Source organism: Stylophora pistillata, chromosome 12 (genome assembly GCF_964205215.1).
Source record: "Stylophora pistillata chromosome 12, jaStyPist1.2, whole genome shotgun sequence".
Classification (NCBI taxonomy): Eukaryota; Metazoa; Cnidaria; class Anthozoa; order Scleractinia; family Pocilloporidae; genus Stylophora; species Stylophora pistillata.
This window is the reverse complement of record NC_142530.1, coordinates 17,299,989-17,327,874: the sequence shown is the minus strand read 5'-3', so window position 1 is coordinate 17,327,874 and position 27,886 is coordinate 17,299,989. Positions and strand designations below refer to the sequence as shown.

Below are 27,886 nucleotides of genomic sequence, written 5' to 3'. Positions count from 1 at the left end.
TGACCTACGGGGTGTCTGTAACTGATTCGATAGCAAAGAGAACCTGTCATCCAAACTTTCGTTTAATAAAATCACGAAAGCCTCACACTAATTAAAGTACAACACACGAAATTATAGTATGCTGAGTCAAACAACCCACAAAGAGCATCTATACATTAAACGATAAAAGGAAGTTTGGCTATTGACTCTTTAACTCCCAGAAGTGATTAACATGTAACTTCTCCCTATAATATCCATACATTATCCAGCAAACAAGTAATGAGAATACTCAAACTTGTCAGGTAGAAATTGTTACCTTAATTGAACACCAAATTCTCAAAACCATTTTAAAAGGAAATGTGTAGCAGCTAGAGGGGAGAATTAGCAATCAAATCTCGGGAGTTACAGGGTACAAACAGCATGAATGAGGACTGAGACGGCAAATTGCTGAAAATAACATTCTTCTACTGAAATAACACTTGCGCATCAGAGCACAGACTCTCTTCCTCGCAAAAAAGGTTGTGATTCATTCTAATATTTTTGTGTCGTTTACTCAAGTTGCTTCGGAGGAAGCGTGTATTCTCTCCAAGTTCGAGGTGATTCAAATTAGGTAGTTAGAGAGGGAAATTACTTCAAATGTTACCATGAAAATAAAACGGACGAATAAACAAGAACACCAAAAAGTAGATTATATATTGGAGCTAAGAGCGAGGTTACCATCAGCAAATACAACAGAGCGGTTCTCAATTGGGTATCGAAAGTAATCAAGTAAACCAATTCTCAATGCTTTGGCATACTCTTTTTTTTTACTTTAATTATTTCTGTAATTCATCTTGGAAACTCGCGCCTCCCTTCCAACCAATCAGATGCCAAACTTAATCCAACCGCGACTTGGTCGCTAGCGCTTCAAGCAGTTTGCCTTGTTTTAATCTGAGTTCTCATTGGCTGATAATTTTGTTGACTGTTTTTGGTTCTTCGACAATCAATTGAAAACCCTTCTTAACGCACAATCCTCAACTAACATGTTCACAGTCCAGCGAAGTGTCTCGAATGTATGATATCAACAGTAAATATAAAAAAAACTAATAGCCCATTTCCGAACAACCCTTGGCCTCTTTCTCAAAGCGAGTCCTGGAGGACATCCTTTTCATTGGATAGTAAATTTTCATTCTCATGCAAATTAAACTCATTTTCACAAGAATGACTGAGCACCAAGCCTCATTTTGAGAAGGAGGCCTAAGAAAATTCGGAAATAGCCGATACCTCTAATTATCCTAATATACCACAATCTATTGCCAGCAAATCCATCATCAACACTTCTAAAGCGATCCAGACGTCCAATATCGTCCTTAGGAAAGCAAGTAGTAAAATATTCCTGGAGAAGTAAAGAGTGTGTGATGGTTTTATTTTTAAACGTGTTTGTGCACGAATTTCATATATTCGTTGTGTTTGGTTTTCTTTTTATCCATCATTTACGAAAGTTATAAACGGAGAGTGACGTCAACGTGACCTCACTAGTCACTACATAACGTTGCCTAGCAACAAATCTCTTCCATTCTTCTGACTTCTGAGAGATTAATGAGTCCAGTCTCCTTTCTGCAAAATATCGAGGCTCTGTATAGCGGTCCAAGGAAAAAATTAAGCAGCAGACCTCCACGAAGATAATAACAAACAGTACATCAATAGATATTCACACGCCCATGTTTTACTCTTGATCTAAAAGCTAGAACCTCTCAATAGTAATCAAAAGAATATACTGCAGCTCGCTAATGTAGGGGTGTACGGTATAAGGCACAATATACAGCATTATAAAAAAATCCAAAGCAACTGTAAGAGTGTCAAAGCTTTTAAGTCATACTCGCAGAGCCCAGCGATGACCAAGTCTTCCTTTTTTTTTCTTTCAATGTTTTTTCCCTTTGGTTCTAGCAGGAGAAGTGTGGGACACTTTGGCAGGGATACCACGGTCAGAAACAAACGTTACTTGAAGAGAGGACTTTGGATTTGTTCGAGTGGGAACCCTTCGGCGCTTCCTTACGGGGCTTCCTTCATCTGCGTCTGAATCGTCTTTTGAGGCACCTTAGTAGCAAATTATAAAAAAAAAAAAAAAAAAAAAAAAAAATGCGACAACTATGAATGGGAGCAAGTGAGTTACTCGATCACGATCGTACAACACACGAGTCTCTTAACACTCCGTTCCCATATGGAAACACTTGCCTTGGGCGGACAAAACAAATTCGTGTTCGTTTGCTGTTGCAGCTTACGGTGGTTCCGCTCCAATGTAAGTTTGCTCGCTACAACTTCGTCCCGTCGTCGTGAATGGACCGAAATGGTCACCGTTAGGGAGCTAACTTACAATGGGCGAAACCTCCCGGTAATTGGTGTAAAAAAATACTACAGGTAACAACACCAACAGTTGTACCCAATAAACAAGTGTTAGGGTTTTCTACGATGACGGCTTACAAGCGACATAGAAACTTAAGGCTGTTAGACAGAGAACGCGGCCAATTATGTAGCATAGTGAGCGTGACGATATCCTGACGAAGAAGACAATTTTGTTACAAGGTGTAAAAGAACTTTGACCGCTCGCGTGGAGGTGGTTCTACTGCTCTCCAATTCGCTGCTTCCACTTTCTGGCCCACGATACCTCATAACTACAACTGTATAAGCATAGAAAACAAACATACCTGATGAAAAAGGTGACGACGTTTTTCTCAAGCTGTAATCATGACTAGAACTTCCGCTTGTTTCACCTTCACCATCTGTGTCCGATGGATCCCTTGACGAGCTTCTCGAAGCTGGCTTTGGAGGCGCAGGAGTTCTCCTTCGGGACTGCCGCCGGGTAGTAGTATAGCTGAGGTCGTCGTCCTGAAGATACGGCTTCCCCCGAATAATGCTTGGTATCTGACTGTCTGCAGATCGACCCACGGCACTAGCGGTGTCCCTGTGTGACGCACTGACTGCCGTGTTACTGCCCGTTTGTGCTGGCATTTCTCCGAAGCTGCTGATAATTCCCGACAGGTCAAGGGATGGCATGACATTTGCATCACTGCCGGTACCATCTCCGCTCATGTCTTTCAATATTTCATCTGGTACTGTATCACTTGGTAGCACACTCGACTCTGACAGATCAAAATCTGAACTACAGGCGAGCGGGCGGTTTTCATCAACATTAGTCTCGGTCAAGGGTGTCGCCGATGCCGCACTTCGAGACTTACACAACAGTTTAGCTTGGGAGGTTGATTGGTTTGACCCTGACACACTGGTGGACAAACGTTCTTTCACAGGTGAATTAAGCGCTGACGTGTTATTAACAACCGAGGTTAAATCTTCCACTGACTTACCAGCATCAGTGCTCGCTGATGATAATACGCTGCTGTCCCTGTTTCCATCGGTTGAGGTCGTGTTACTTTTCCCTTCTTGGGTGCTCATGATTGGTCCTTTAACTGACCGGATGGCAGACGTAGGAGAACTTGACTGACCACCTAATTGAATACAAGATGAACAGATAAAACAAGCCACATGCTCTTTAAGCCCCATGTATCTATAGTCACTGATATAAAATCCATTTCTTGTTAGAAAAACGCTGCCAATGTCCGAGATCTGATTCAAAATTATCACTTCCATCCTTTGTGAGTTTCCTTGTGAGCGAGTAAAGAGACTTTATTAGTATGGCACAATTTTTAATTGGGCACCGTAAGTAACCCAAAACCGCTTTAGGTTTTGATCTGCTACGCCGAAGGATTACTTCAGAAAAGTCACGCCACCCTGTCGACCAATCTGAAGCTAAACTAAACGAAATCCGCCTTGGCCACGCGGGTTTTTCCCGTGCTTTAAACCTCACCAGCTCTTTGTGTATTCAGCTCTTATATTTCTTTGTTCGTTTTGATTGGCTGTAATGAGTATTTTGATTTTGGCTCCGTGACTCTTAAAGTGTATATGACACATTTTTTTTCCCGCAGATTCTGGTCGTTGATAATAGAGAGATTAAGCACCACGTATTTTTTTCTCGCGAACGGCAGAGAGGGTCACGTGACCTGATATTTCCCGCGTTTGCCGTTTGCCGGCCGCCGTTTCTACTCGGAGGACATTTTCCCCGTTTGTAGGGAACGCGAAAACGTGAGTATTTGCAGCCCATTTTTACCGACTATTTCTACATTTTGATCGCTTGCTTTTATAGCTAAGCTTCGTTTATCATCTTATAATAATAATAAAAAGCATTTATGTAGCGCTAAGCTCGACTAGTTCTCCGTAGCGCTTTACAAAAATATAGACTAATTAACATAGCAATTAAATTATAAAAAATAGTAAATTAAAAAGCATCTTTGAACAAGTATGTTTTAAGCTTCTTCTTGAAAATTGCAACGGATTCTGATGAACTTCTATATTAACTGCTTGTAAAGCTAATAGAGTTCAAATCCAAGCGGAAAATACATTACTTCTTTGTATCCATTATTTCTAGTCGCAGTGAATGGCGACCGAGAACACTTGTTCTGCCGTGTCGTCGGGAAGCTTAAACAGACGAACGTCGCGGACGGAACGGCAAACGACAAGCCGACGTTCAGCGTTCGCCGTTTTCGCGGTGCTTAATCTAACTAATGTAAGAAAAACGAATGCAAAGTTTTTAGATCTTGAGAATATTCTGAAACCCCTTTTTTCGTTCAAAATGCGCGCTACTTTCATGTTGAAATTGTCCCAGAAATCGTGCGGCCAAAATGTCACATGATATACGTCTGTGACGTCACTGTGCTTGATAAGCAAACCATCTTCGCTTTCATCTCTACTTTCTGAAGAATCCAAAGTCTCACTACTTTCCGAATCGCTAGACATCATCAAATAAACAGTGCGGGTCGAAAATTAGCGTTAATCACTCGCACATTCGAAGCCTCGAGCAAGAGAAATAAGGAGGCGCCTGCGCGCGACAGCAATGTTATCAAACACTGTGACGTAACAAGCACAGTTATCGTCCCCAGTTTCCCGGGACACTTTTATCTAGAAATTGGCGGTATTTCGACCGCAAAAAATCATCCAAATTATTTTTTTTTTCGCATTATCGCAACATTTTTCATTTATTACATAAATCAAGAAAGGAAAAAACTTAAAAAAAAAATGTGTCATATACACTTTAATCAAGAGTGACTATCATCTAATTTCTCTTTCCCATATCACCCCTGAATCACACATTGAGGTCACACGAATAAAGGAAATGATCAACAATCAAAGAAGTTCTTGACTTTTAAACAAATTCTCTTTGTCAGCAATTTAGGAAATGTATAAAGAACAGTACGGAGAACATGCTTACTGATGCGAGGGCGTAAAGGGTTTATTTCTGAGAACGTAATCAATAGCTACCTGTTGTACTTGTGGCTGTTACAGTTGGTGCTGATATCGCCGAAGACTGTGCGCTACTTGTCTGTGCTATCATGGTAATCACCATTTTCCGACGCACAGTCTGTGATTGGTTGGCAATCGTCTTGGGCACCTTGTCTGCTGGAAGAAGCAGCAGTGGCTTCTTGTCTCCGGTACCCTCCAACTGCTCAGATGATGTCAGTGTTTGGATTGTTGGACTGGTGTTTGGGATGGATGACGGAACTAAGAGAAGGACTTGCGAACCTTGTTTTTGTTTATTTGTCTGTCTCGGCTGTTTTCCTCTCTTCTTGTCACTGCTGCGGGTTTTAACACCTTCCTTGTTTGCTTCTTGAATGAACTTCTCTATCAGTTTAGGGGAGATTTTTTCAATAGGAACTAAGAACAATGGGGAACCTTTACTGACAGGGAATAGCATTGATGGGTCGCCTTTCTTTCCAGTGGGGTTGGTGTAGATGGTTGCCTTTGGAGGGATAATAGATGACGCAATCGTTGAGGTAGAAGATGTTGGTTGGTCTGTGGAGCTTGAAGCTGTTGGTGTTGACCAGGCAGAGCTGGAGCTACAGGAAGGTTTCTCAAAAGCCACAGAACTTCCTAGAATGAACCAGATCACATTTCTGTTAAGACGTGTGGTTAAGTTAGAAATCCTTACCGCTTGGAATGTTTTTAAGATTTCATAAGAGCAATCATAAAAGTCAAAGTCTATTATGATACACCACTAAAACCTGAAAAAGAATATCAGCAAACACTAGAAATGCAATGGAAAATTAAAAGGTTACATTAAAATTTTAACTGCTGCATTAGCCTGCTGAGCAGGCGTAGCTTGGGCGAGCGCGTGCTCAGTATTTTCTTAGCGAAATATGGCCACCATCTTTGATTTTAATGGCAGCGCAAGCCTGGGGAGAGAAAGAAATTTGCACGTACTAAGGGGGTGAGTGGCAGTCAAAAATGAGGAGAGGGGCTTGGGTGGGGGAGTGACTGACACCAAATTAAATATGGCCGATCGACGCTTCTTGTCGTTAACTCGCCCTAGAAAGACGCCTGCAATGCACGCTACTGCTGCGCCATCTTCAACCTTTCCCTTATTCATTTAGTTTTATTTTATTTATTGTTGTTGTTGTTGTTGTTGTTTGTTCTCTCTCTATCAATTTATCCTTGCACTCACATACACATATTGATAATGCGAGAAGAACTGTAAATTTAATGGTGCCCGTGAAGTAATGTTCTTTTTTTTTTTCTGGGAGTTAACCGTGCATTGTTAAAATAAATTGTAACTGTTACAATAAATTATCTTGCTCTTGTTCTTGTCATTATTGTAGTTACCTTATTATAGGAAATTAACAATGCATGTAATTAACGCGAATTTCAAAAATTCGCGTTAATTTTATGTATCTTAAATTACCTCATTGTTAATTAAAATGACGTTAATTAAAAGCATCGTTATTTAAAGACACCTTTATTATAAGCAAAGCCACAATTCCTCTACGTCACCGTCAGAGTCGGTTGACGCATCATCCTTTAACATTAAGTTCAAAATGTCCTTAGATTCATCAGTGTATCGATCGTCTTCTCTGAGGGGATAACTCACTTCTTCAACTTTCTTGCGCAAAATGTCTATCGCATTTTTGTCATTTCATTTCATTTCTTATGTTTTTTACCGGAAATAGAGAGCAAATTTTGTTGTTGGCCGTTGTTTTCTAACGAAATGAGTGCGAAAAATATTAAATTCACGTCTTAATTATGCAACATACCGCACGAAAATTCGCGTTAATTAAATGTATGTAAGCATAACTTTTGGAAAATTCGCGTTAATTTTATGACGCGTAAATTTTCTTCGCGTTATTAACATGCTTCGTTATATTCCTATAATAAGGTAATATTAATACTTTAAGTATTGTACATTTATATTAGTAATGTAAGTACAGTTGGTATTGTATGTTATGTTTTATCTTATGCAAGGCTAAGTATTGCAAGTAAATAATACAAATAAATAAATATATAATAATTAGCAAAAAACACGTGTAAGATGGCAATTTAGATATGAATTCATCATAAACTATGCAATGTTTTCAACCAATATTTCAAAAATGTTTTCAACCAATATTTCAAAAATGTTTTCAAGAAAATATTTAGTGATATTTCTCACAAGATTTTATGGGAGAAATTGTTTCTGCTGTTTCTACCTTATGATACAAGTATTATTCACCATTACCATTTTGATTTGATCAATATTCAACAATTTCCTTTTAACCCTGTAACTCCCAAGACCTGATTGTGAATTCTCCTATTTAGCTGCTACATATTTCCTTGTAAATCAGTTGTGAGAATTTAGTGTTAGATCATCATAACCTCGCCTGATAAGTTTTATTTTTCTCGTTACCTGTTTACTGGATAATGTATGGATATTATAGGGAGAAGTTGCATGTCAATCCCTTTTGGAGTTAAAGGATTAACAGCCCTGTCTGCATAAACTGTGCACAATTGTACCTGTTGCTTGTGGATCTGCTGATTCATTGTCTTGTTTTCGATCTTGATTTACCCTCACAGGCTCAGCACCACCTGTATCAGCTTCTATATTTAAAAAAAAAAAAAAAGAGAGAGAAAAATACTGTCAAGTTAAATTAGTACAGGGGAAAAAGCAAACTTTGACTGATAGTCCAGGGTAAGAAATTTCTTACCCTGGCAGAGAGGTGACTTTTCTTGCCCTGATAAAACTACGTGCACATTTCAGTTCAGTCAGATTTTAGAGTGTGAGCTGGCTAGCAATTCATTGAAATATCATTGCTGACAAGTCAGTTTTTTTTCCATTACAGTTACTAGTTGGAATTTTGTAGTTCATAATATAGGTAAATCTTTGCAAGATACATGCCTATCACTGTAGCTACACCTAATTACCCTAATCAATAGAAGTTTTTTTACGATTAGCTATCTTGAACCTTTTTACAACTCAACATGTACATCAGTATGCATATTCTCCATACTGTTCTCTGTACATTCCCTGAGGTGCTGACAAGGAGAATTTGTCTTACAATCAAGAGCTTTTTAAGTTGGTGATCATTTCCTTCATTCTTTTGACCTTAATGTAAAATTCAGAGGTGATATGGTAAGGAGGCATTAGACGATTGTCACCCTTAGCTCTTGGTGGTCAAAGAAGTAAGGCTATATCTCATTTTATTACATGACTCGGGCAGTCAGAGGGCCAATAACTAAAATCAACCAATCAAAATGCTCTATTGCCGTTCAATATTCTCTTAGTATTGGACTGGGCACCATCCCGAATGGTCCTGAATGATACTGTACTTGTGTCCCTTTCAACTTCAGTCGTATAATAAATCTCTTATTAACCAAGCTTGCTCGGGACCGTACTGGAAAAATATTGGCCCTTGGTCTTTTTTGTACGGACCTCGCTGAGCTTGGTCTGTACTGTCAAGACCTCAGGCCGATATTCTCCCAGTATGGCCCTTGCGCTTGTTTAATAAGATATATTTTCAGGTTTTCCTAAACCTGGCATACAATGTAATTGCACAGCATCAGTAAGATAACAGTGCATACAGACAGTTTCGTGTATAATTTTCCACCTGACAGAACTTTTGAGACATGACTCTGGAGAATGTGTACGATGTAAAAAGTGGGGACATTTAAATCTTATTTTTTCTTTCAGGGAATTAACAAAAGAAAGAAAAAAACTGTAAGGCAGTCCTTAGTGAGAAATATGACATGAATGTGTGCCACTTGGAGAATGATAAGCCATTATAGGTCAGCCCATGTTACCTATGCTTATAATAATTAAATTAATTACTAATCAATCAAAGAAGTATTATGTTCACCCTTTAACTCCCATGAGTGACCAAGACAGAATTTCTCCTTACCATATCAATACAATATCAAGCAGTTAAGTGTTGAGAATAAAGACAAATATCAATTAAGGAGTTCAGGGCTCGAAACTAACGGTAGCCCACTAGCCACAGACTAGTAGAAATTCAATTTTGGCTAGTGGTTTTTGATTTCCACTAGCTAGTTTGACTAGTAAACAAACTGAAATTGTCATAACATCTAAGATGTCACTAGCCACTTGGCTAGTAAGTTGAAAAGTTAGTGTCGAGCCCTGGAGTTATAAGTTTTTCCAAAACAAAGTTCTCCAAGCAAACCTCACAGGGATTGTACACCTGACAGTAAGGAGCATTACTGGGGAGATCAAGGAGTGAAAGTATTGAGAAGAAAATGAGAACGTTCTCAATTACAATCTACCATTCCCCTCCCCTCTTCCTGGCTAGCAGAGGAAGGGATTTGAATGAAATATAGATGGTCCCATTGAATGTCTGGGAGGCAGGTAAGAAATAATAAAACTGTATTTCCTCCAATAAGCACCCATGGTCTTATGAGAACATTAGTGTCCCCCCCCCCCCCCCAGATAAGCCCCACCCCCTCTGCTACAATTTAAAAAAAACATCTCATTGAATGTCTGGGAGGCAAGTAAGAAATAAAACTGTATTTCCTCCAATAAGCACCCATGGTCTTATGAGAACATTAGTGTTCCCCCCCCACCCCCCAGATAAGCACCCACCCCCTCTGCTATAATTGAAAAAAACTTCTCCCCCATTGAATTAAGTGCCCTTCCTCCCTCACTTTCTTACATAGTAGGAATACAAGGAAACCTGTTTCTGTTCCCCTTTCCTATAACTTTCGAAGGTTCAACTACAGCAGAATCAGTACAGTTGAATAAAAAGCACCCCTCTCTTTAGCTGAAATGACTTTATTTATTTCAGGAAATAATTATGGTACCAAGCAGCCGTGCTCCTGAACAACACCCAGTAGAGTGTTCATTGGATCCTTAAAATATACAAATTTGACTCTATAACTACTTACTATTTGTTTTGTCGTCAGATTCTTGTGAGGCAGAAGTTCCTTTTCTTGATGCAGTTACTGACCTTGTGGATACTGCATTCTCTGTGTCATGTTCTACAGGAATGGATGAATGAAAAAGTACATGTGGATGAAAGTGTTAACTGTTTGACTCCTAGGAGTGACTAAAATATAATTTCTCCTTACAATATCATCCCTGAATCACACATTATGGTCATGAGAATAAAGAAATGATCACCAACTAAACAAGCTCTTGATTGTTAAAGAAATTCTCCTTGTCAGCACCAAAGGAAATGTATACAATTAGAGAACAGTATGGAGAAGTCTAAAATCTAAAATTAAAAATTCCATCCTTCTCCTCAAGTTTTCCTCTCCATTTCTCCTCTCTGACCACTCTTTTAGTCCCCCCTCCAGGGCTTGACACTAACTTTTCAACTTACTAGCCAAGTGGCTAGTGACATCTTAGATTTTACAACAATTTCAGTTTATTTACTAGCCAAACTGGCTAGTGGAAATCGAAAACCACTAGCCAAACCTGAATTTCTACTAGTCTGTGGCTAGTGGGCTACCGTTAGTGTCAAGCCCTCCTCTCCCCCTCCCCCATAAAGAACAAAAAAGATTTCACACCAAGCAATGTCCAGTAAGTCATTTCAACTCACAATAATTATGTAAATTTCTTTCTTGAGAAGTATTATTTGCTACAACTTTCTCATCTGTACATGTTTGGTTGGAGAAGTTATTGATCAATTAATAATACCCAAGAAGTATCTGAAACTATACTGCAAATAATGCAAGCAAACCTCAGGGATGTTTGATATACAACTTGTGCTGGGGATAATCATAGATAAATGCCTAAAACCTCCAAATTCTCCCAAGTGATATTAACTCTTGACTCTTAGGGCTTAGGAGTGACTGTCACCTAATTTCTCCTTACGATATTACACCTAAATCACAAATTAAGGTCATGAGAATAAAGCCGGAAATGATCACCAATCAAAGGAACTCTTGATTGTTATTAAACAAATTCTCCTTGTCAGTGCCTTAGGAAATATATGAAGAACAGTATAAAGAATATGCTTACTGATGTCAGGATGTAAGGGGAAAAGGAAATTTGAAAGCCATAGGAGAAAATTTACAAAATTATTAGACCCAACTCACTTGCTGCTGCTAAATCATCCAGTGCTTTTGTTTGGTTCTTGTTGGCTCTATTTTGCTGCATATTATCACCTTGGTCATTAGACTTGGAACTGTCTATTTCAACTGGTGTGGTCTTCCATTCATTCAATTGCCTTGTTGTTTCTTTTTGTACAGTTATTTCTGAGCTTGCAGGTGTTTGAGTTTTGTTACCTTTTTCACTTTGAACATCTATGGTAGCATCTGAAAGACAAAAAAACAACTTACACCAAGATAAATGGCAGAACCTACCACCACGATCAGAGTCAATGACAAAGACAGAATTTCTCCTTGCAATACCTGATCAATACAATATCCAGCAGACAAGCGACGACAATAAAGAAAAGCATCAATTAATTTCAAATGAGTAATAGTTGATCCATACAAACTGTATGGCATACAGTTGGGAGAATTACTAAAAAATGTGATCTTGGGAGTGAAAGAGTTAGCCCTTTAACCTCCTACAGTGACTAGCATCTAATTTCGTCTTACAATATCACCACTGAATCAAACATTTTAAGGCCAAGGCTGTGGTCTAGCGGTGCCCAGTGGCCCCTGGTGCCTTACTTTTGTTCTTGGGTGACTCAGGAATTTTAGTTTGTTTCATATAAAGCATATACTGGGCACCCTGGATTTCACAGTTTCAGAGCACAGTACTGGGCTCCATTCAATTTTCCTTAGCGCACAGCCTTGAAGGTCATGAGAAAAAGAAAATAATCTCAAAGTAATGGAACACTTGATTGTTAAACAAATTCTCCTTGTTTGCGCTTTAGGAAATGTATCAAGCATAGTATGGAGAATATGCATACTGACATTAGGGTGTAAAGGATTAAGTATAAAACTGTAGATCAGGCGTGTAGGGTGGTAATTTTTTCAAGTATGCATATTAAAGTACATATAATCTAGAAACCTAAGTAAACTGAAGGAAAAAATAGAAACAATTGCTAAAAATTTCAAAATTTTCTGGTCACTTCAAGTACACACGTGTGTATATGCGTATAGGATGCTACGCACCTGTAGATGTTTTCCTTTTGGTATTGAAATTAAGAGAAAAACAAATCAATTAAAAGAATTCTGTATGTCAGATTCACTATGTGCACTTGCTGAGGGCTTGTAAAAATTAACTATACATTTGCAATAAAAATCCATCTGTAGTATTTTTCCACAAATCCAGTACACTTTCCATAATTTTATAAATTGTTTTTCAAGCTTAGCATTGCCACAAGTTGAAAAATAAAGCCAACACCCAGATAACAACAACACAGATACATGCACCATGAAAAGTCGTACAGTCATGTACTCTGATGTTGTAAACACAACCTCAAATCACACAAACATGTGTATACACTCCGGCTCAAGTCCCCTCATAACCATTAAAACCCTAGTATCAATATCCACATTCTCTTTACTCTTCTCTGTAAATCTCCTTTGATACTGTCAAGGGCTGGGGGTTGTTCAAAGCTGGTTTAAGATAACTCAGGGTAAGCACGAAATTTGATTTCAGATCTAAAAGCTTTAAAGTGCACCTACACCCAAAAAATTTTTTTCGCTTAACGAAGTAAGCTTATTTTTTTGAGTATTTCTGCGCAAAAATTTTTTTATTTGCTCAAATCTTCAATTTTCTATGCCCAGTCAAAATACGGAAAATCGGCCGCCATCTTGCCCCACGACCGAGTTTAAAGAGGAATGGCTCTAGTGGGTAAAGTGACGTCAAATCGAGAACACGAAAGTCTGCTTTTCACACATTTTCACTTGTTTGGGAAGGTTGTAGTCGATAATTGCCCGAAAATATGCCGACTAAGTGTGTTGTAGAAGGATGTAGCAACGTGCGAAATTTGCAAGAGGGTATCGCGCTTCATACATTCTTCATACAACACACCTAGTCGGCATATTTCGGACAATATCGACGACAATCTTCCCAAACAAGTGAAAATGTGTGAGATGCAGACTTTCGTGTTCTCGATTTGACGTCACATTACCCGCTAGAGCCATTCTTCTTTAAACTCGGTCGTGGGGCAAGATGGCGGCCGATTTTCCGTATTTTGACTGGGCATAGAAAATTAAAGATTTGAGCAAATTAAAAAATTTTTGCACAGAAATACTCCAAAAAATAAGCTTATTTCGTTAAGCAAAAAAAAAATTTTGGGTGTAGGTGCACTTTAAAAGAAAATTCAGCTTCAGGGCTCGACACTGACGGTAGCCCACTAGAAATTCAGTTTTGGCCAGTGGTTTTCAATTTTCACTAGCCAGTTTGGCTAGTAAACAAACTGAAATTGTTGTAACATATAAAAACATCTAGGATGTCACTAGCCACTTGGCTGGGAAGTTAAAAAGTTAGTGTCAAGCACTGAGTTTAACAATATTTGTCTACAATTTAATGATTTGATGCTCTAAAAGAGCACTTTATAGGAAAATTATCCCAGAAAGCTTCTTGAATAAAGAAATAAGGAAACCTAGAGGAAAATTTAACCCTGGGTTAGTGCTAATTGGCCTTTGAACAACTGGGCCAAGGAGAATAAGTTTAACAATCACAGCTTCTCAGGTTTGCAATCATTTCCTATAATCTCGTGGCCTTAAAGAATGACGCAGCAGTATTACTACGTGAAGAAATTACATGCTGGTAACTCTAAGGGTTTTAAGGACCAAGTTGAAACTTTTCAAAGCAGCTTGATTTTCATTTCTTTTTGTTGCAAGTTTTGATAATGATTAAGAAAAAGAAAATGCCAATCACCCTGTTTCGAAAAGTTTTCAATCAAGAGAAAAAGAAAATTATTGAACCACAACATACATTCATGCTAAGACCCTCTATCCCTTGAGAAGGCCAACACATTGCTGTTTCTAGGGTCAAGTGTGAGCCATTCTTTTAGTGGGGTTCTCTTACACATGACCTATATCTTGCTCAATGTTTAGATTAATCATTTTTCTGTAAAGTGAATGTTACCTGAATTTTCCAATCTTTGCTTCTTATTTCCATCTGGTAGGGTAGTGTTTGCTGACGTGGCTCTCTTGAGGGACTCTCCTATCCTGTTAGCATGGCTTTGTACAACTCCATGTAGCTCCTGCACTGATGGTCCGAGTGTCTGTGCTTGAGATTCTATTCCTTCTACATCATCAGGAACTTCATAATCATCTTCTGGCTCTATAGTAAATACTGTCAATGCCGAAGGCCCAGTTGTCCACCCTGGCCTCTTAACAGTGGCCCAGGTGTCTTGTATCCTTTTGTAAGTAGGAAAGATGTTTATTCCAAGTATCTTGGCCAGTTGTGGACCGATGTTGTTTCTGAGAACTTTCACATACTTCTGCTGTGAAAGGTACAGTCTACTCAAAAGTTTTTTACCAAACACACCAAAGTCATCAATGTGCTTGTCCAACAGTGCTGGCATGACATAGGCTCGGAAGAAGCTTGGATGAGCATGGCAATCAGCAATTATAACAGCACTTGCTGCCTCCTTGGGCTTGTGAAAAATGAAATGTTTCATGTCTTGATCGGAGTAATTTTCTTTTCTGGCGATTTTCTTCACCTCGTTGTCTTTCACTTTTTTAATTACTCTACCCCACTTAACTGCTAGTGGAAGATCAAAATCCATTATATTGTTTTCATCTAACTCCTCTAAATCTTCCGAAATAAGGTTTTCTAATGTCTCTTTCAAAGTTTTCTCTTTTGCAACAGCATCATCTTTTTTGTCACTTCCAACTTCAGTTTCTAAGGAAGAAGACTCAGCTGCATTAGTATCACCAGCAGAAGTTCCCTGAGACTTCTCCTCAGTGCTGGGATTTGTATCAGCATTTTTCTCACTTGTCACCTCCACCACTTGTTTGTCACCTTTTTCATGAGGAATTTCATCACTAGTTTCTGTTGCATCTTTATAGACTTGGTCAACGACTGAGTTACTTCCACCCTCATCTGTTGTTTCCTTTTTACTGCTTGAGTTAACTTTTTCTTTGTCTCCTTCTCTGTAGCTCTCTGTAGCTTTACCCTGCAGAGTCTGTTGCTGCCTGATGTCTTCAGAGTCCACATTGGGCTTGACACTTGCTGAACCACTCTCACTTATATCTTCTTGGTCACTTTTTGGTTTTGGAGTACAGGTATTTTCATTGTTTGCAACACCTGTTTCATCCTCTTTGCAAATCATAATTTGATCTTCTTGACATTCAGCCTTGGAAGTATTTCCTAGTCTTCCAGTGTCCCTACAAACAATCTCTTTTGCTTGATCAGAATGTTCTGCAGTCATCTTGTCCCCTTGTATAGTACTGTTGTCTGTGAAATTACTATCCTGCACCTCCACCTCCATTCCTTTCATTACATCAAGGGCACTTTTAGTTTGCTCCCTATTGCTTTCCTCAGTTTTCTGGTTCACACCTCCTGTAGAAACATGCACTTTGCCACCCTCTCCCCTCACTACACCAATATTTTCAATAGTGTCTCTCTGAGATTCATTTTTCTTCTCTTCTTTACTTGAATTTGTCACACCATCTTGGGTGGTACAATTAGCTTCTTCTTGATTATCTGCCATCAGCACATCGGTTGACTCAATTTCTGAAGATATCCTACCTTCCCCGGTTACATACTGTGGTAGGCAGTCCAAAGGAAAGGATGGGGAATTTTTCAAAGTTGGCTTGTCAGAGTGGCCTCCAACATTATCAGGTGGCTGCAAAGATTCAGGCTTCTGATGTTCACCTGAACCTTGGTTTGCTTCAACAGACTGGGGATTTGAGTTTGGCTCATCCTCTTTGCTTCCATCTTCTCCACTTGGTATGAAATCTTCCTGTTTTGTAGTCATTCCAGGTTGGGAGGACTTTTCAACATTGCCAGAGTCTTTACCAGAATGTTCAGTGTTAATGTTTACAGGAGAAATACTTTTGTCTTCGGGTGCACCACTTGCAACAGCATTAGGCACTTCTCTTGTATTCATATCAGTACTGTCGGCACCAGATCTAACCACCTCCTCTAGCTCAGGTGACGAGCCATTATTTGCAGCTTCTTCTGCAGTACTACTTTCTGGGACATTTAGGACTGAGGATGTCTTATTTGCTGACTTGTTACCACTTCTAACAGCATTGGGTATTTCCTCCTTATTTGCATCTCCTTTATCTCCAAGAGAGCTAGACACCTCTTTTGATTCAGACTGCAACAGGGCTTTAAGAGCTTCAGTTGTAGTTTTCACTGTCGACGAGTCAACATCTAGTTCAACAGTTTTCTTTGCAGTTTCTGAAGTAACACCTCCTGAATTACTATCTGTAAAAGAATCTAAAGGTGTACTCGTAGCTGACAAAGACATATCTTTAGATGCATCTTGCCCAAAGGCACTTGCAGCAATCTGACTTCCTATTGCAGAACTGGTTTCAGCTGTTTTTCCCTTTGCTGTTTTGTCAATGTTCAATCCAAGTTTGTTTTTGCCAGTCCTACCACAGGATTTGCCTTGTGGCTGGAAAATCAAGTCCAGCAATCTTGCTTCTACTTCCTTTTTAAAACGTTCAAACTCTGAAAACATTTTGAATGCAGAAATACTGCCCAGACTAACGCGAAGAGACTTTTGCTCCAGTAACTGGAAAAGTGACACAATTTTGGCCAGACGAGGCATGAGCAATTCCTTCAACTCATCATCATCAATGCGCTTTAATAATTCGCGTATCCTTGCTTTACGGTGCAACTCATTAAGCTCCAAGGGTAAGAAGTTCTCACATGCGACTGATGCCTTCTCTACAGGGATACGGAGTGCATGACTGGGATTAAAATAGTAGTGTTTTCTAAGAGCTTGTTTAGAAGGAAATATTTTCTGACATGAAGGAAACCCACAGGTATTCACATTTTCATGACAGGTGCGACAGAATTGACAGCATCCCCCTCCACAGCCACTCTTCCCAGCTTTCTTGGGTTGTGTTGTGTCCTCACTAGGTGTAGAAGTGGGTGCTTCCTTTGTGCTTAGAGCATTTTCAGAGGACGTTATCACTTGAGGTTGTGAAATTGTAGCTTGGACAGTGGGATTTGTGTCACTGGCAGAAATTGTGGGAGAAAGAGTTGATGCTGGGGTGGATGTGGCATGTTTTACACTGCTGACAGTGTTCCAAGGCTTAGAAGAAGCAGGGACAGTAGGTTCTTGCAGCATGGGTACCTCTGGGGAAGTTGGGGAGGACTCTAAACAAGGTTCATCAATGGAAACTGGCTCTGGAACTAATGGTGAAATGTCAGATGTGGGTGTTGATGTTGCAGAGGACAAAGACTGAGGACTGTTTAAAAACCTCTTCTCTTGAAGAACTTTAACAAGGGCATCTCTAGCAGAGCTCAAAGATTTTTGAATTTGAGTTCCACATGATGAAGTTTCAACACCAGAAGTTAACAAACTGCCAGTTTGTGTAACGGGGCTAATATTCTTATATATGACAGTTAAGGGCGAGCAAGTGGGATTTATTCCACTTGCAGCCATACCTGGAGAGGTTTTTAACTGTTTAATGCTATCTGTTACAGTGCGTGTATTTGGTAGCTTGGGCACTATGAATTGCTGCCTAAGTGCACCTGTAGATGAAGGTGAATTTGCAACCAAAACTGCCAAAGAATCCTGTATTGCTCTCTTCAGTTCAATAACACTATATGGCTGTGGAGACTTTGCAACAGTTAATAGTGCTCCCTGGATTGCCTGCTGCAACAGACTTGCTTCAACTCCTTTGGATTGGCTGACCACAGAAGCAAGAGCAGCCTGTAGAACTTGCTGAAATTCAGTCGTGTTAAATGGGGCAGTGGCAGGTAAAACAAATCTGATATTTAAAGGCTTTGAGCCTGTAGTAGCCGGTTTCATACTTGGAACCTGAGATCCCTGAATCAGAGGTTTAGTTTTTGGCAAATTAGGCATACTTTGTGTGGCAGGACCAGCACTGACTGGCCTTGCCAACTGAGCTAAAGTTACCGGTATATTTGAGGCACCTTGTGAGGAGTAAGCACTACTGAGAGCTCTACTGCTCAACTGAACTGATTGAGGGACATATGGTTTTGAAGATGACAAGTTTAGAGAAGTTTTTGCTGCCGTTCCAGTTGACACAGTGTGAGGACCAGTAGCTAAGGAACGTACATCAATAATCTGTGGTACAGTTGCACCTCGAGCTCCACCGGGAAGACTGAATGAGTTGTGTGGAGCAGGTGCTACAGAAAGTATATGAGAGGGCATTGATATAGGGACCACAGGACTCTGAAAGTTGGGTGCCCTGTTTGTTGAAGATTTGGGTTTAATTATGCTTGTATCTCGTGCAGATTTTAGTGAACTAATAACATGTTCCAAGGATTGCCTCGGTCGTCCCGAAATAGGACGAACAGCTTCCGACGACTTCGACTGCGCGAGTGCAAGAGAAGTCGGTGATTTCAGCGCCCTGACTTTCTTTCGCGGCACTTGTTCGAAATCACACTCGTCAAGAAGGGAACTCAGAGAATAAGAAACTTCACTGTCGTCGTCTTCCTCTGGCTCTTTCTTTACGATAATAATTCCCATGTTTTTAACCCGAAGATTCACCGTCTCTACATTGCTCTTACCTTTCGCTTTTGTATTTGCCGCGTGTTTAATCGCGTCACTTTGATTCGCTTGTCGAATGTTCCTCGCATTTCTGCCCGAGTATGTCGACATTTCCCTTCGATGGGTGAAACTTCGAGATTGATCGCCTAATCCGACGACATCGATCTCGGGAGAGCTGCAGCGGTCATCCATTTGGTCACGAAATAAAAGTAACCTTTGTTTACAGCGCCTTCACGATCGAATTTCCCCAGTTCTCCAACCGTTTGTTTGCTTGCGTCGCAATTCTTCCTTCACAACTTGCCAATGTCAGAGCAGATCGTTCGACACAATACTCGCTCAGTCATAAAAGTAACTTTCAGGAACACAAAGTCGGAGCCTTTAAGCTTCTACAACGGAAAAAAAACGTTTCATAAATCGATCGTCAATATAACTTCACACTCTCGCCATATTGTCACATGTCTCATATTGCCGATTTTGCTTCAAGAGAATTATGGGTCGTCAGTCAGTGCGTGTTCCTACGTCACGGACGCCTTCGAGCGGGTCTGCGCGTGGCGTGATATGTCCGCAACGTTTAATAGTCTTTTTTCAACCAATGAACGTCGAGTAATCTTAGTCGATCTGTAATGGGGACAAATTGCCTTGAAGACCGACGATTGCATAGATGACATATTTATACAAAAATGTTGTACGTTTAGTGTTCGTTTGGGTTAGATTTCAAATGGCATCAATCATGGTTGAAATTATAGGAAGACTATTGTGATTATCATTTCAAAACCCATCCTTTGGGAGGTTACGAATTTTGCAGATCGATTGAAAGAGCAAGTTATTTTCTTTAGCTTTTGTAATCATTACGGTGGCTAATTTACCATTTCAACTTTGTTGATATATCCAAATTATTTCGTTACTCCCACCGACGCAGCCCTAAACAGTTTCTTTCGAAACTATCAGCCTTTATTTTCTTTAGGCGCCCAAAGATTTATTTGCATTCGATGGAACGGAAGCATCTACAAATATACTTATAAAACAAAGCTTTGAACGAGAAATTCCTTTCAGCAGTCTGTACTACCTAGACTGTTCCAAGAAACCGTACTTAGATCAAGCAAATCGGAAAGACATTTATGATCTCTACTAATCGACGCCACATGCGGTTTACACAACGTGATTACCGCATGACTCAAATTACGAGCAGTTCTACATTACTGCCATAAATTATTGCCGTAATTTCATTATAAACCGTGTTGAAATAATTTTTGCAATTCGTGAGGATCGAAATCCCTTTGGTTAGTCATACAGCCTCGTGAAAATTCCACTTATCCCTCTACCTTGCCAAAAGCTCAGCTGACCGAAACTTAAGCTAGGGAACCACGCCACATCTTATGTAAAGCATCTTCTATCGTAGCAAATAATCAAATCAATCGCCTGATCGATGAATTGTACCCATGTGATCCTTTTATCCGCTTTGGCGATTTAGCCGTTAAGCATGGCCGATTCTTACTCTTTCATATAACTGCAATGATCCTTTTTCAGATGGAGCGGATTTCTTATGGCATTCACGATGTAAACAGAATATATTTAACCGACTCACTCGATCGCTCGCTGTGGTCAGCTGACAGATCTTTCATTAAGTCCCCAGCTTTGCTTCGGAACGGTGAAAGCCCGCTCGTCCGTCTCTCGATCGATCGCTCGCAAACTGCCAACAAAACGATCTGATTTTCATTTGATCGCACACAGCATAGTCAGCAAATCGAGGCTGACGAATATTTTCTATGACTTCGAGTCAGTTAAGTCATTATATGTCAGAAGACGGTAAATACTTACCTCTAAGGTCGAGCAAATGGTCGAGTAACATTGACGAAATCACCTCCAAACGAGGCTCCCAAAATTATATGTGACTATCTTTACAAGTCTTACGCTATCTTCGGAAACTACCACCTGCAATTAAAAGAGGTTGGCTTTATCAGCATTTAGATTTACCCGATCTGATCAAAGAGAAAAGTTTATGTCATTTAGCTCGTAGATAAACAGCAACTTCAAAGCGAGGCTACACGGTTATTTTTTAAACAGGCCGCTTTACAATTACTTTCCAGTTTCTTCGGATTTTTTCGAAGCCGCCTCGACCAGTAGAAATGAGTGAGTGTGTGTGTGTGTGTGTGTGTGTGTGTGTGTGTGTGTGTGTGTGTGTGTGTGTGTTTTTAAGCAGCCAACCTGTAAATTCGCTTATTTGGAGAAGTTTTAAAAACTTCGACGACTTTTTGGAAACTACGACTTCAGAACTTCAGAAATTGATCGCCACCGCCAGCTTTTAGGGGTCGTTTCGAAGACTTCTAAATAAACCAAAGTTTTGATATGCAAGTTTTAAAAGTTGAAATGCATCGACCCGGTGTGTTGAACAAATCGCCGTGAAAAAGGAGGGGAGTAGGGAGGGGGCAAATGAAGAGAAACGAAACATTTTACGCTAGATACTCACGGTGTTGGAATGGATTCACGCTGACCAGCTAAACTGCTTGCTACTGTTTTAATGCATGCTCACAAAAAGTAGTCAGAAGCAGTTAACCAAAAGGTTATATGTCTCTATTACCCAACTCACACAATTACGTTAAACATGTTTTAGAGCTGTTTTGTTAAGCAAGGGTGAAAATTGTTTTCTTCATTTAAGCTGCCATTTTTTGTCGACTTCAACTTTAGCACATTTGAAATAATAGTCAAAGACTACTTTGAATCTATGGAAAACTCAGTTTTTCAGTTCTCTGTTAACGTTTAGTTCGAATTTCGTTCAAGTAAACTTGGTTTGATTGACTGCGTGTTTTGCTGGTGTATACGTCTCGATATATATCTGCTTTTTTTTTGGGGGGGGGGGGGTTTGTTTTGTTTCGCTTTTTCTTGAAAATACTACAAGCAACAGAAAGAAATTAAGCGTATCTAAGATTTTTTTTTCATGAACTACCAGTTCAGAAACTCAAACTTAACACTGCCATTTGCCTTGAGGAGTCGGAATTTTCAGCCATCCAATAACTCGAACATCCCGTTATCTTACAGTCAAACTAAGTGAAGCGTACACCTCAAGATTACATTAATGAATTGATCATTTGGATATTGAACCCGCCAGTCGTTTCTAGAATGCAATAATGAATTGATTATTTGATTATTGAACCCGCTAGCCGTTTCACGAATGTAATAATGGATTAATTATTTGAATATTAAACCCTATAGCCGTATCCGTTTTGAAAAGGCGCGGATCATTGTTCAAATTAGAAGTCCATTTCTGAAGTCCAATAAAATTGTTCCATTTGACGAGGAATCCTGAAAATGAACAAACTGCACTGTAAAAACACTGCGAAAACAGTCAATTGCAAATATTAACGAAATAAAAAAAAATCTTGCGATGGCTTCGCCTGTAAACTAGTTTTTCGACCATGAATGCAGACAAGAATTTCTACAAGTTCGTCAAGATGTAAATAAGCGAAAAAAGCTCTCGATAACATTCCATTTACAACATTTACAAGAAGTTCTACACAACACTCGAACTCACCTTTCCCCCCATGTCTGACGCCATTTAAACGATAGAGTGTTTCTGTCGAGGAACTATCGGCTGATAGTTGCCCCGCGGAAATTTGATGTTCTTAAAACAAATACGCTAGTTTTAAGAACATAAAATCAGTTCCAAGGGACAACTATCAGACCGATAGTTCCGAGACATAAACACTCTATTGTTTTTATTGTTCACCACTAAATTTTCTTCCCCGCCTACAGCTTGTCACAAATGTCAATAATTTGCAACCGTACATTGGCTAAATAATACGTTATACCTGTCAGAATTGAAAAGTCACTGTTTTTCCGATCTGCCTAACTTCGCGGCCGTCAAACTATTCAAAACTTTTCACGGATGAGTACTATCAATCCGGGTATTTTCCGCGGACGGGCACTATAGTGTCTCTCCACGGATGAACACTATCGCGTCACCTGATCGATTTAAACCAATAAGAACCGGAGAAAATTTAGTGGTGAACTATAAGTTGAAATAGTTCCGATCCATCATCACGTTTTTGCATAATCCAATCAGAAATGGACTTCTTATTTGAACAATGATCCGCGCCTTTTTAAAACGAATACGGCTATCGGGTTCAATATTCAAATAATCGATCCATTATTGCATTCTTGAAACGGTTAGCGGGTTCCATGTTCATATATTCAATTCGTTATTGCGCTCCTGAAACGATTAGCGGGTTCAATGTTCAAATAATCAAAATATTAATGTAATCCTGAGGGGTACGCTTCACTTAGTTTGACTGTAACCTCTTGTTTGTTTCCCTTAAGGGGGTGACGAGGTTTCATTGTATTTTCACGGCATAGTCTGGCAACTTTATTAAATGAAGAAAAAATTTCCGGCATGCAAAGTTGGTTGGTCTTTTTGTATTAATTGTTTTTCCTTTGAAAATTTATCAAATCCAGTGGAGTGACATCAGCTTGTCGATCAGAGTGGCCTTTGAAATTCAGTGAGCTGGTTCGTCGTTTCTTTCCGAGTAATTGTCACTGTACCCTCCCACAGACAGATTAGTGCACATACAAGCGATGTGGCTTTTACTACCGATGAAAGAATTAAACTTGAGTTTAAGATCATTGAGCGAGCCAAAGTGATTTTGTAATAGGGTTCCTTCTACACACAGAGAGAAAATTCTCAAACCCCTGAAACGTTTCAAGATGAAATATCTTCTTAGGGTAAACTGAACTGCCTTCTGGTAGTCCTATACTCACTGAGATCAAGCGATGCTGTTTGCCTGTTCGCAAGTTTGAAGTTATCAAACTGCATATAAAATTTGTTTTCGTATGGGGATCCGTCGTCCATTTATGTATCTTGTGTGAGAAAACCGCTCTAAGACGGATATGGAGACACCTTATGACTCGATACCGCCTTGCACCGCTTTAGTAAGCTTTTGATATGCATGATGATAATCTTACCACTATAACTGACTATGCTACCACAAGAATGCAGGCAGATGATACTAATATGACTTTGGCTGCTTGTAGCATCCCAGCCCGAGTTGCAACATGGTACTATCATGGTTTTGCAATGTTCCTCCAAAATTGGCTGATATCGAATAGGCTCATCTTGAATGTTTTACAGACAGAATATCTGTCAATAGGATCTAGGCAAAGGATAGTGACTCTTACATAAATAATCTACCTATAAATGGGATCTCGTTACAAAAAAAAAGTCGGAAATAGCTAGCAATTGTTTTGGTAAGGCAAATGATGAGTTTCTGAAATGGGATACTCATAAAAGTACTATCATCCAAAATATGATGTGTAAAGAAAGAATATTCTGCCTTTCTGTTCCTACTTAGCTTATAGCCTGATTATTGTCTATCAGTCGATTGCTGAACCATACTTTGATTATGGTTGCATTGTATGGGATAACGTTCAAATTACCGCCGGTTGGCTTAAAAAGGACCCGGATGTGTCTCAGTATCATTCTGCGCGATGCATCAATGACCTTCTAACTGACAAACCTCAAACGCTATAAAATCGTGCTGCAAATTGTAATCACAGCTGCCGCCTATCGATTTTAATTTTTGAGCAAACTTTACCGGTCCAATCTCAAGGAGTGGAGAAAGAAACAAAAAGCTCTCATGATGTTTAAAATTCTGAATGGCATGACCCCGGCTTATCTAAAAGATATTGTATCTTCTCTGGTATTATCAAGAGATCGGCTCATAGGTAATCTCAGAACCTCCGGATCCGATATGAAGCTGGCTTTATCGGTTTTCAAAACAGACTGCTACTTGAACAACAGTTCTGCTTGCTTTGGGGCTTAAAGTTTCTAAAATACAACCGTCACTCTGACACGTCGTTATTGACACAAACCCACGGTCTAGTGAACTATTGTTGTTTTCGGTCAAGTCGTGAGAGTTCGGTTTACAACGTTTACAACATTTGCACTGCATAGAAACAAAGCAGAACGAACTAACATTTGCTGACGGATCGAGAAGACCAATCACGACCGACTTACGCCATTTGAGTCTTACGGCCAATAAAATCACAGAAAAACTGACCAATCACTGTACACAAGCCAGATTTTCGACTTTCAACAACTTTTCACTCGAATTGACCCGCTCAGATTGTCGAAACGTTAATCACTTCTATTGACAACATGCACTTGCGATTTCACAATCGCTTCAACCCAAGAAAACAGGCCTAAATGAGCTACGAGCTTGCCAATGTACTCGCGCTTATAACTCAACTCTTTCATTTATTGACAAAAAAAAAAGGCTCAAGGAAACTTAGACTTCCAGTGATTTTTAATTTCTTGTACATTTCTGTAGGGGTCGCTGGATTTAAAAAAAGTCAAAAGGTCTTCCTTCAACACAGAGGTGCGGAATAGATCTACACACACCTTATAATGAGTCCTAATTATCCGCTGTAACTTTATTTCTCCTTGCTGATCTGAACTCCCCCCCCCCCTCCCCGCCGTATGGGTGCGCGATAGTGGCACTTGTAAACGATCATCCACGGTTATTCTTAATAGCGCTGCGCGTTTGCGACGTCACGAAATTTTGACCCCCTAGAGCGATTAGGACAAACAAACAGGCTCCTCTAGTAAATGAATATGGGCGATGATGTGCCCATCTCTAGTTCAAACGCCTCTAAAGCTCGTATTTTAAATCAAAACGACGGTGTTCCTGGCTCAAAGTTCGAGCAAGACCAAGAGAACTATACAAACATACAATTGAAGCGTTGGTTAAAGTGTAGAGGCTTGAAATTGAGCGGAAAATGAGCAGACCTCATCGCACGTGTTCGTGACTGCCTCAAGTCGGGAAAACATTATGTAGTTGATTCAAGTATAGATGATGGGAAATGGCTGCAGGCGAAGACACTAAAGGAAAGTAAAGTCGATCGCGTGAAACTTAAGGATCTAACAGATCAATGTAAAAAGGGGGTTGACAGGCCTCCACGACTCCCCAGCGCGTGCTTAGAATAGCCTATTCAAAGTTTGGCCCTCGCGAGTATGTCTTTGAGCGATCGCCCTCATTTTTAAGACACGAGTGGCGGATTTTTGTATAGTTCGCTCAGTACTGGTTGTTTCTATTAAATGCCATTGTCTCATGAGAATTTGCTTTAGGTTTGGCACTGATGGTTGGTATTGTGTAATAAAAGGCAAGATTCGTTGGTTCGTCTTCGGTTTTTGTTGAAGAGCTAGTTTCCTGTTTTTTGAAATTCACCTCTGAAAGGGTTGTGTTAATGAGGGCCTCTGGGTAGCCTCTCTTTCGCAAATGCGCTTTGAAATTTGCAAATTTCTCTTCGAATATTGTCTGAGAGGAGTTTGTTCTGAGAAGTCTAGGGGCCTCTCCTTTTATTAAGCCTTTCTTAACTCCTTGTGGGTGACAGGAACTATAGTGTGTATACTGAAATGTCTCAGTTTGTTTAAAATGAGTACGCACATCAAGGATTGCGTCCTTTTCGAATCGTTCGCCTTTATAATTATAGATGTAGGTGTCCAGGAATGTTGTTTCCTTATCGGAAATTTCAGCCGTAAATTTCATTGTTGGATGACGACTGTTTGCTTTTTCAATGAAACGTTCTTTGTTTGTACTCCATAGCGAGAAGATCACCGTCTATGTAACGTTTCCAAACAAGCGGTTTGAAAAGCCTTTTGTCAAGGATTTCAGTGTACAGCACACATAAGTATTGTAGTTAACACTATCAACTGAGAAATTCTTTCTAGAGCACGCATTTACCCGGCGTTGACAAAGTTCCAAGTCATGCATGCTTCGGCTTTGGGAACGGTATGAAGGCTTTCCGACCGTTTTTAAGCATTTCTTTTGGCGGATTAAGCGAATCTGGCAATCTTTCTGGATATCTTGAGTCATTTTTACATGTACCCAACAGCATTGCCTAGTTGCAACCATTTTAGAAAGTTAGAGCATTTTTTGAACGAAAATAGTCTTGCTTCTGACACGTTTCGCATACAAGTCCTTGTAAAGACTCCGAGTGTTTGTCCTAAACCAGCGGGGGTCCAAAGATGACATATCTATTTTTAAACCTGGCGCGCAGCGCTATTGCAATCACTCTACATTTTGTTGAACGCTTTGCAGTCAGATAGCAAGCTAAGGGTTTTTTTTTTCTAATTTCTATCCAGTCCACTAATATTACAGACAGAAGTAAATGAAGAGGGAGAGAGCGCCAGCCAGCAGAAACAATCACCATACAAAGTACGGTCAGGACATCCAGATTTACAAATTTACGTATTTTAATCTCCAAGACCTCATTAGCAATTCTCTTAACTGTCTCCCATACAAATCTTACGATGTCAATTCGGAGAATTTGGTATTGTATCGACCAACAATCCCTCAACTGAAAATTTTCTTTATTCTCATCACATGTCTGCTTGATATTGTATTGATATTGTAAGGAGAAATTCTGTCTTGGTCACTCATGGAAATCATGGGAGTTCCGAAAAGGGTTGAGGTGAAATCGTTACAAATATATTCACCGTCGCCTTCTGATAAAGTAAATTGTTTAAAATTTCTAGCACTTATTCGTCTTGGTCGATAGGAAAAGTTTGCTTAGACGATTTAGCAACTACCATTAATTTTTCTTGTATTTTCTTACACAATAACCACTCGGTTTGGTCGAGTGGTTAGGGTGCTGGATTTATAATCCGGTGTCCCGGTACGTACAAGTCGTCCACCCTGCTGGAGGACTGGATTTGTTCTCGGCTTCCCCTAGTTTGACTCCACGGCTGCGCTCTGTAAATAGCCCACTGGTCTGCACCCTGTCAGTGGGGATTTGTAAGCACTTAGTTAGTCTACATTGTGGCTGAAAAGCCCCTAAGGGGGAGCTTCCGAACGTATTTATTTATTTATTTTATCATTATCCACTTTTGCAGGTTCGTTTTGAAATCGCCGTTGAAATCTGCGTTTTGGAAAGCTATGGTGGTCAATTCACGGTGATAGAGTCTCAAAGTTTGCCAGCCTCTTTTTTATAGTTTCATTTTGCTGTTTGGTATGCGG

At 39.8% G+C, this 27,886-nt stretch overlaps 1 protein-coding gene across 1 annotated transcript; it reads right to left on the bottom strand.

The window, feature by feature from the left end:
- Window positions 1-46: 46 nt before the first annotated feature.
- Window positions 47-19,362, bottom strand: LOC111326251 (uncharacterized). Its single transcript, XM_022930209.2, has 7 exons — window positions 14,321-19,362; window positions 11,365-11,583; window positions 10,210-10,302; window positions 7,831-7,914; window positions 5,329-5,937; window positions 2,664-3,461; window positions 47-2,055 (listed from the first exon to the last, which is right to left on the bottom strand). Exons 1-7 carry the CDS (start codon window positions 19,068-19,070, stop codon window positions 1,880-1,882), a joined length of 6,729 nt encoding a protein of 2,242 aa, XP_022785944.2. The 5' UTR covers window positions 19,071-19,362; the 3' UTR covers window positions 47-1,879.
- Window positions 19,363-27,886: the final 8,524 nt, after the last annotated feature.

What these genes read in the sequence shown, in the direction of transcription:
- LOC111326251 (XM_022930209.2), bottom strand. Translation starts at nt 19,070, where the DNA reads ATGGATGACCGCTGCAGCTCTCCCGAGATCGATGTCGTCGGATTAGGC. An exon ending in GGATGATTTAGCAGCAGCAA is followed by an intron (nt 10,303 to 11,364) that starts GTGAGTTGGGTC and finishes CCATTCCTGTAG; the next exon opens with AACATGACACAGAGAATGCA. An exon ending in AACAGCCACAAGTACAACAG is followed by an intron (nt 3,462 to 5,328) that starts GTAGCTATTGAT and finishes GTATTCAATTAG; the next exon opens with GTGGTCAGTCAAGTTCTCCT.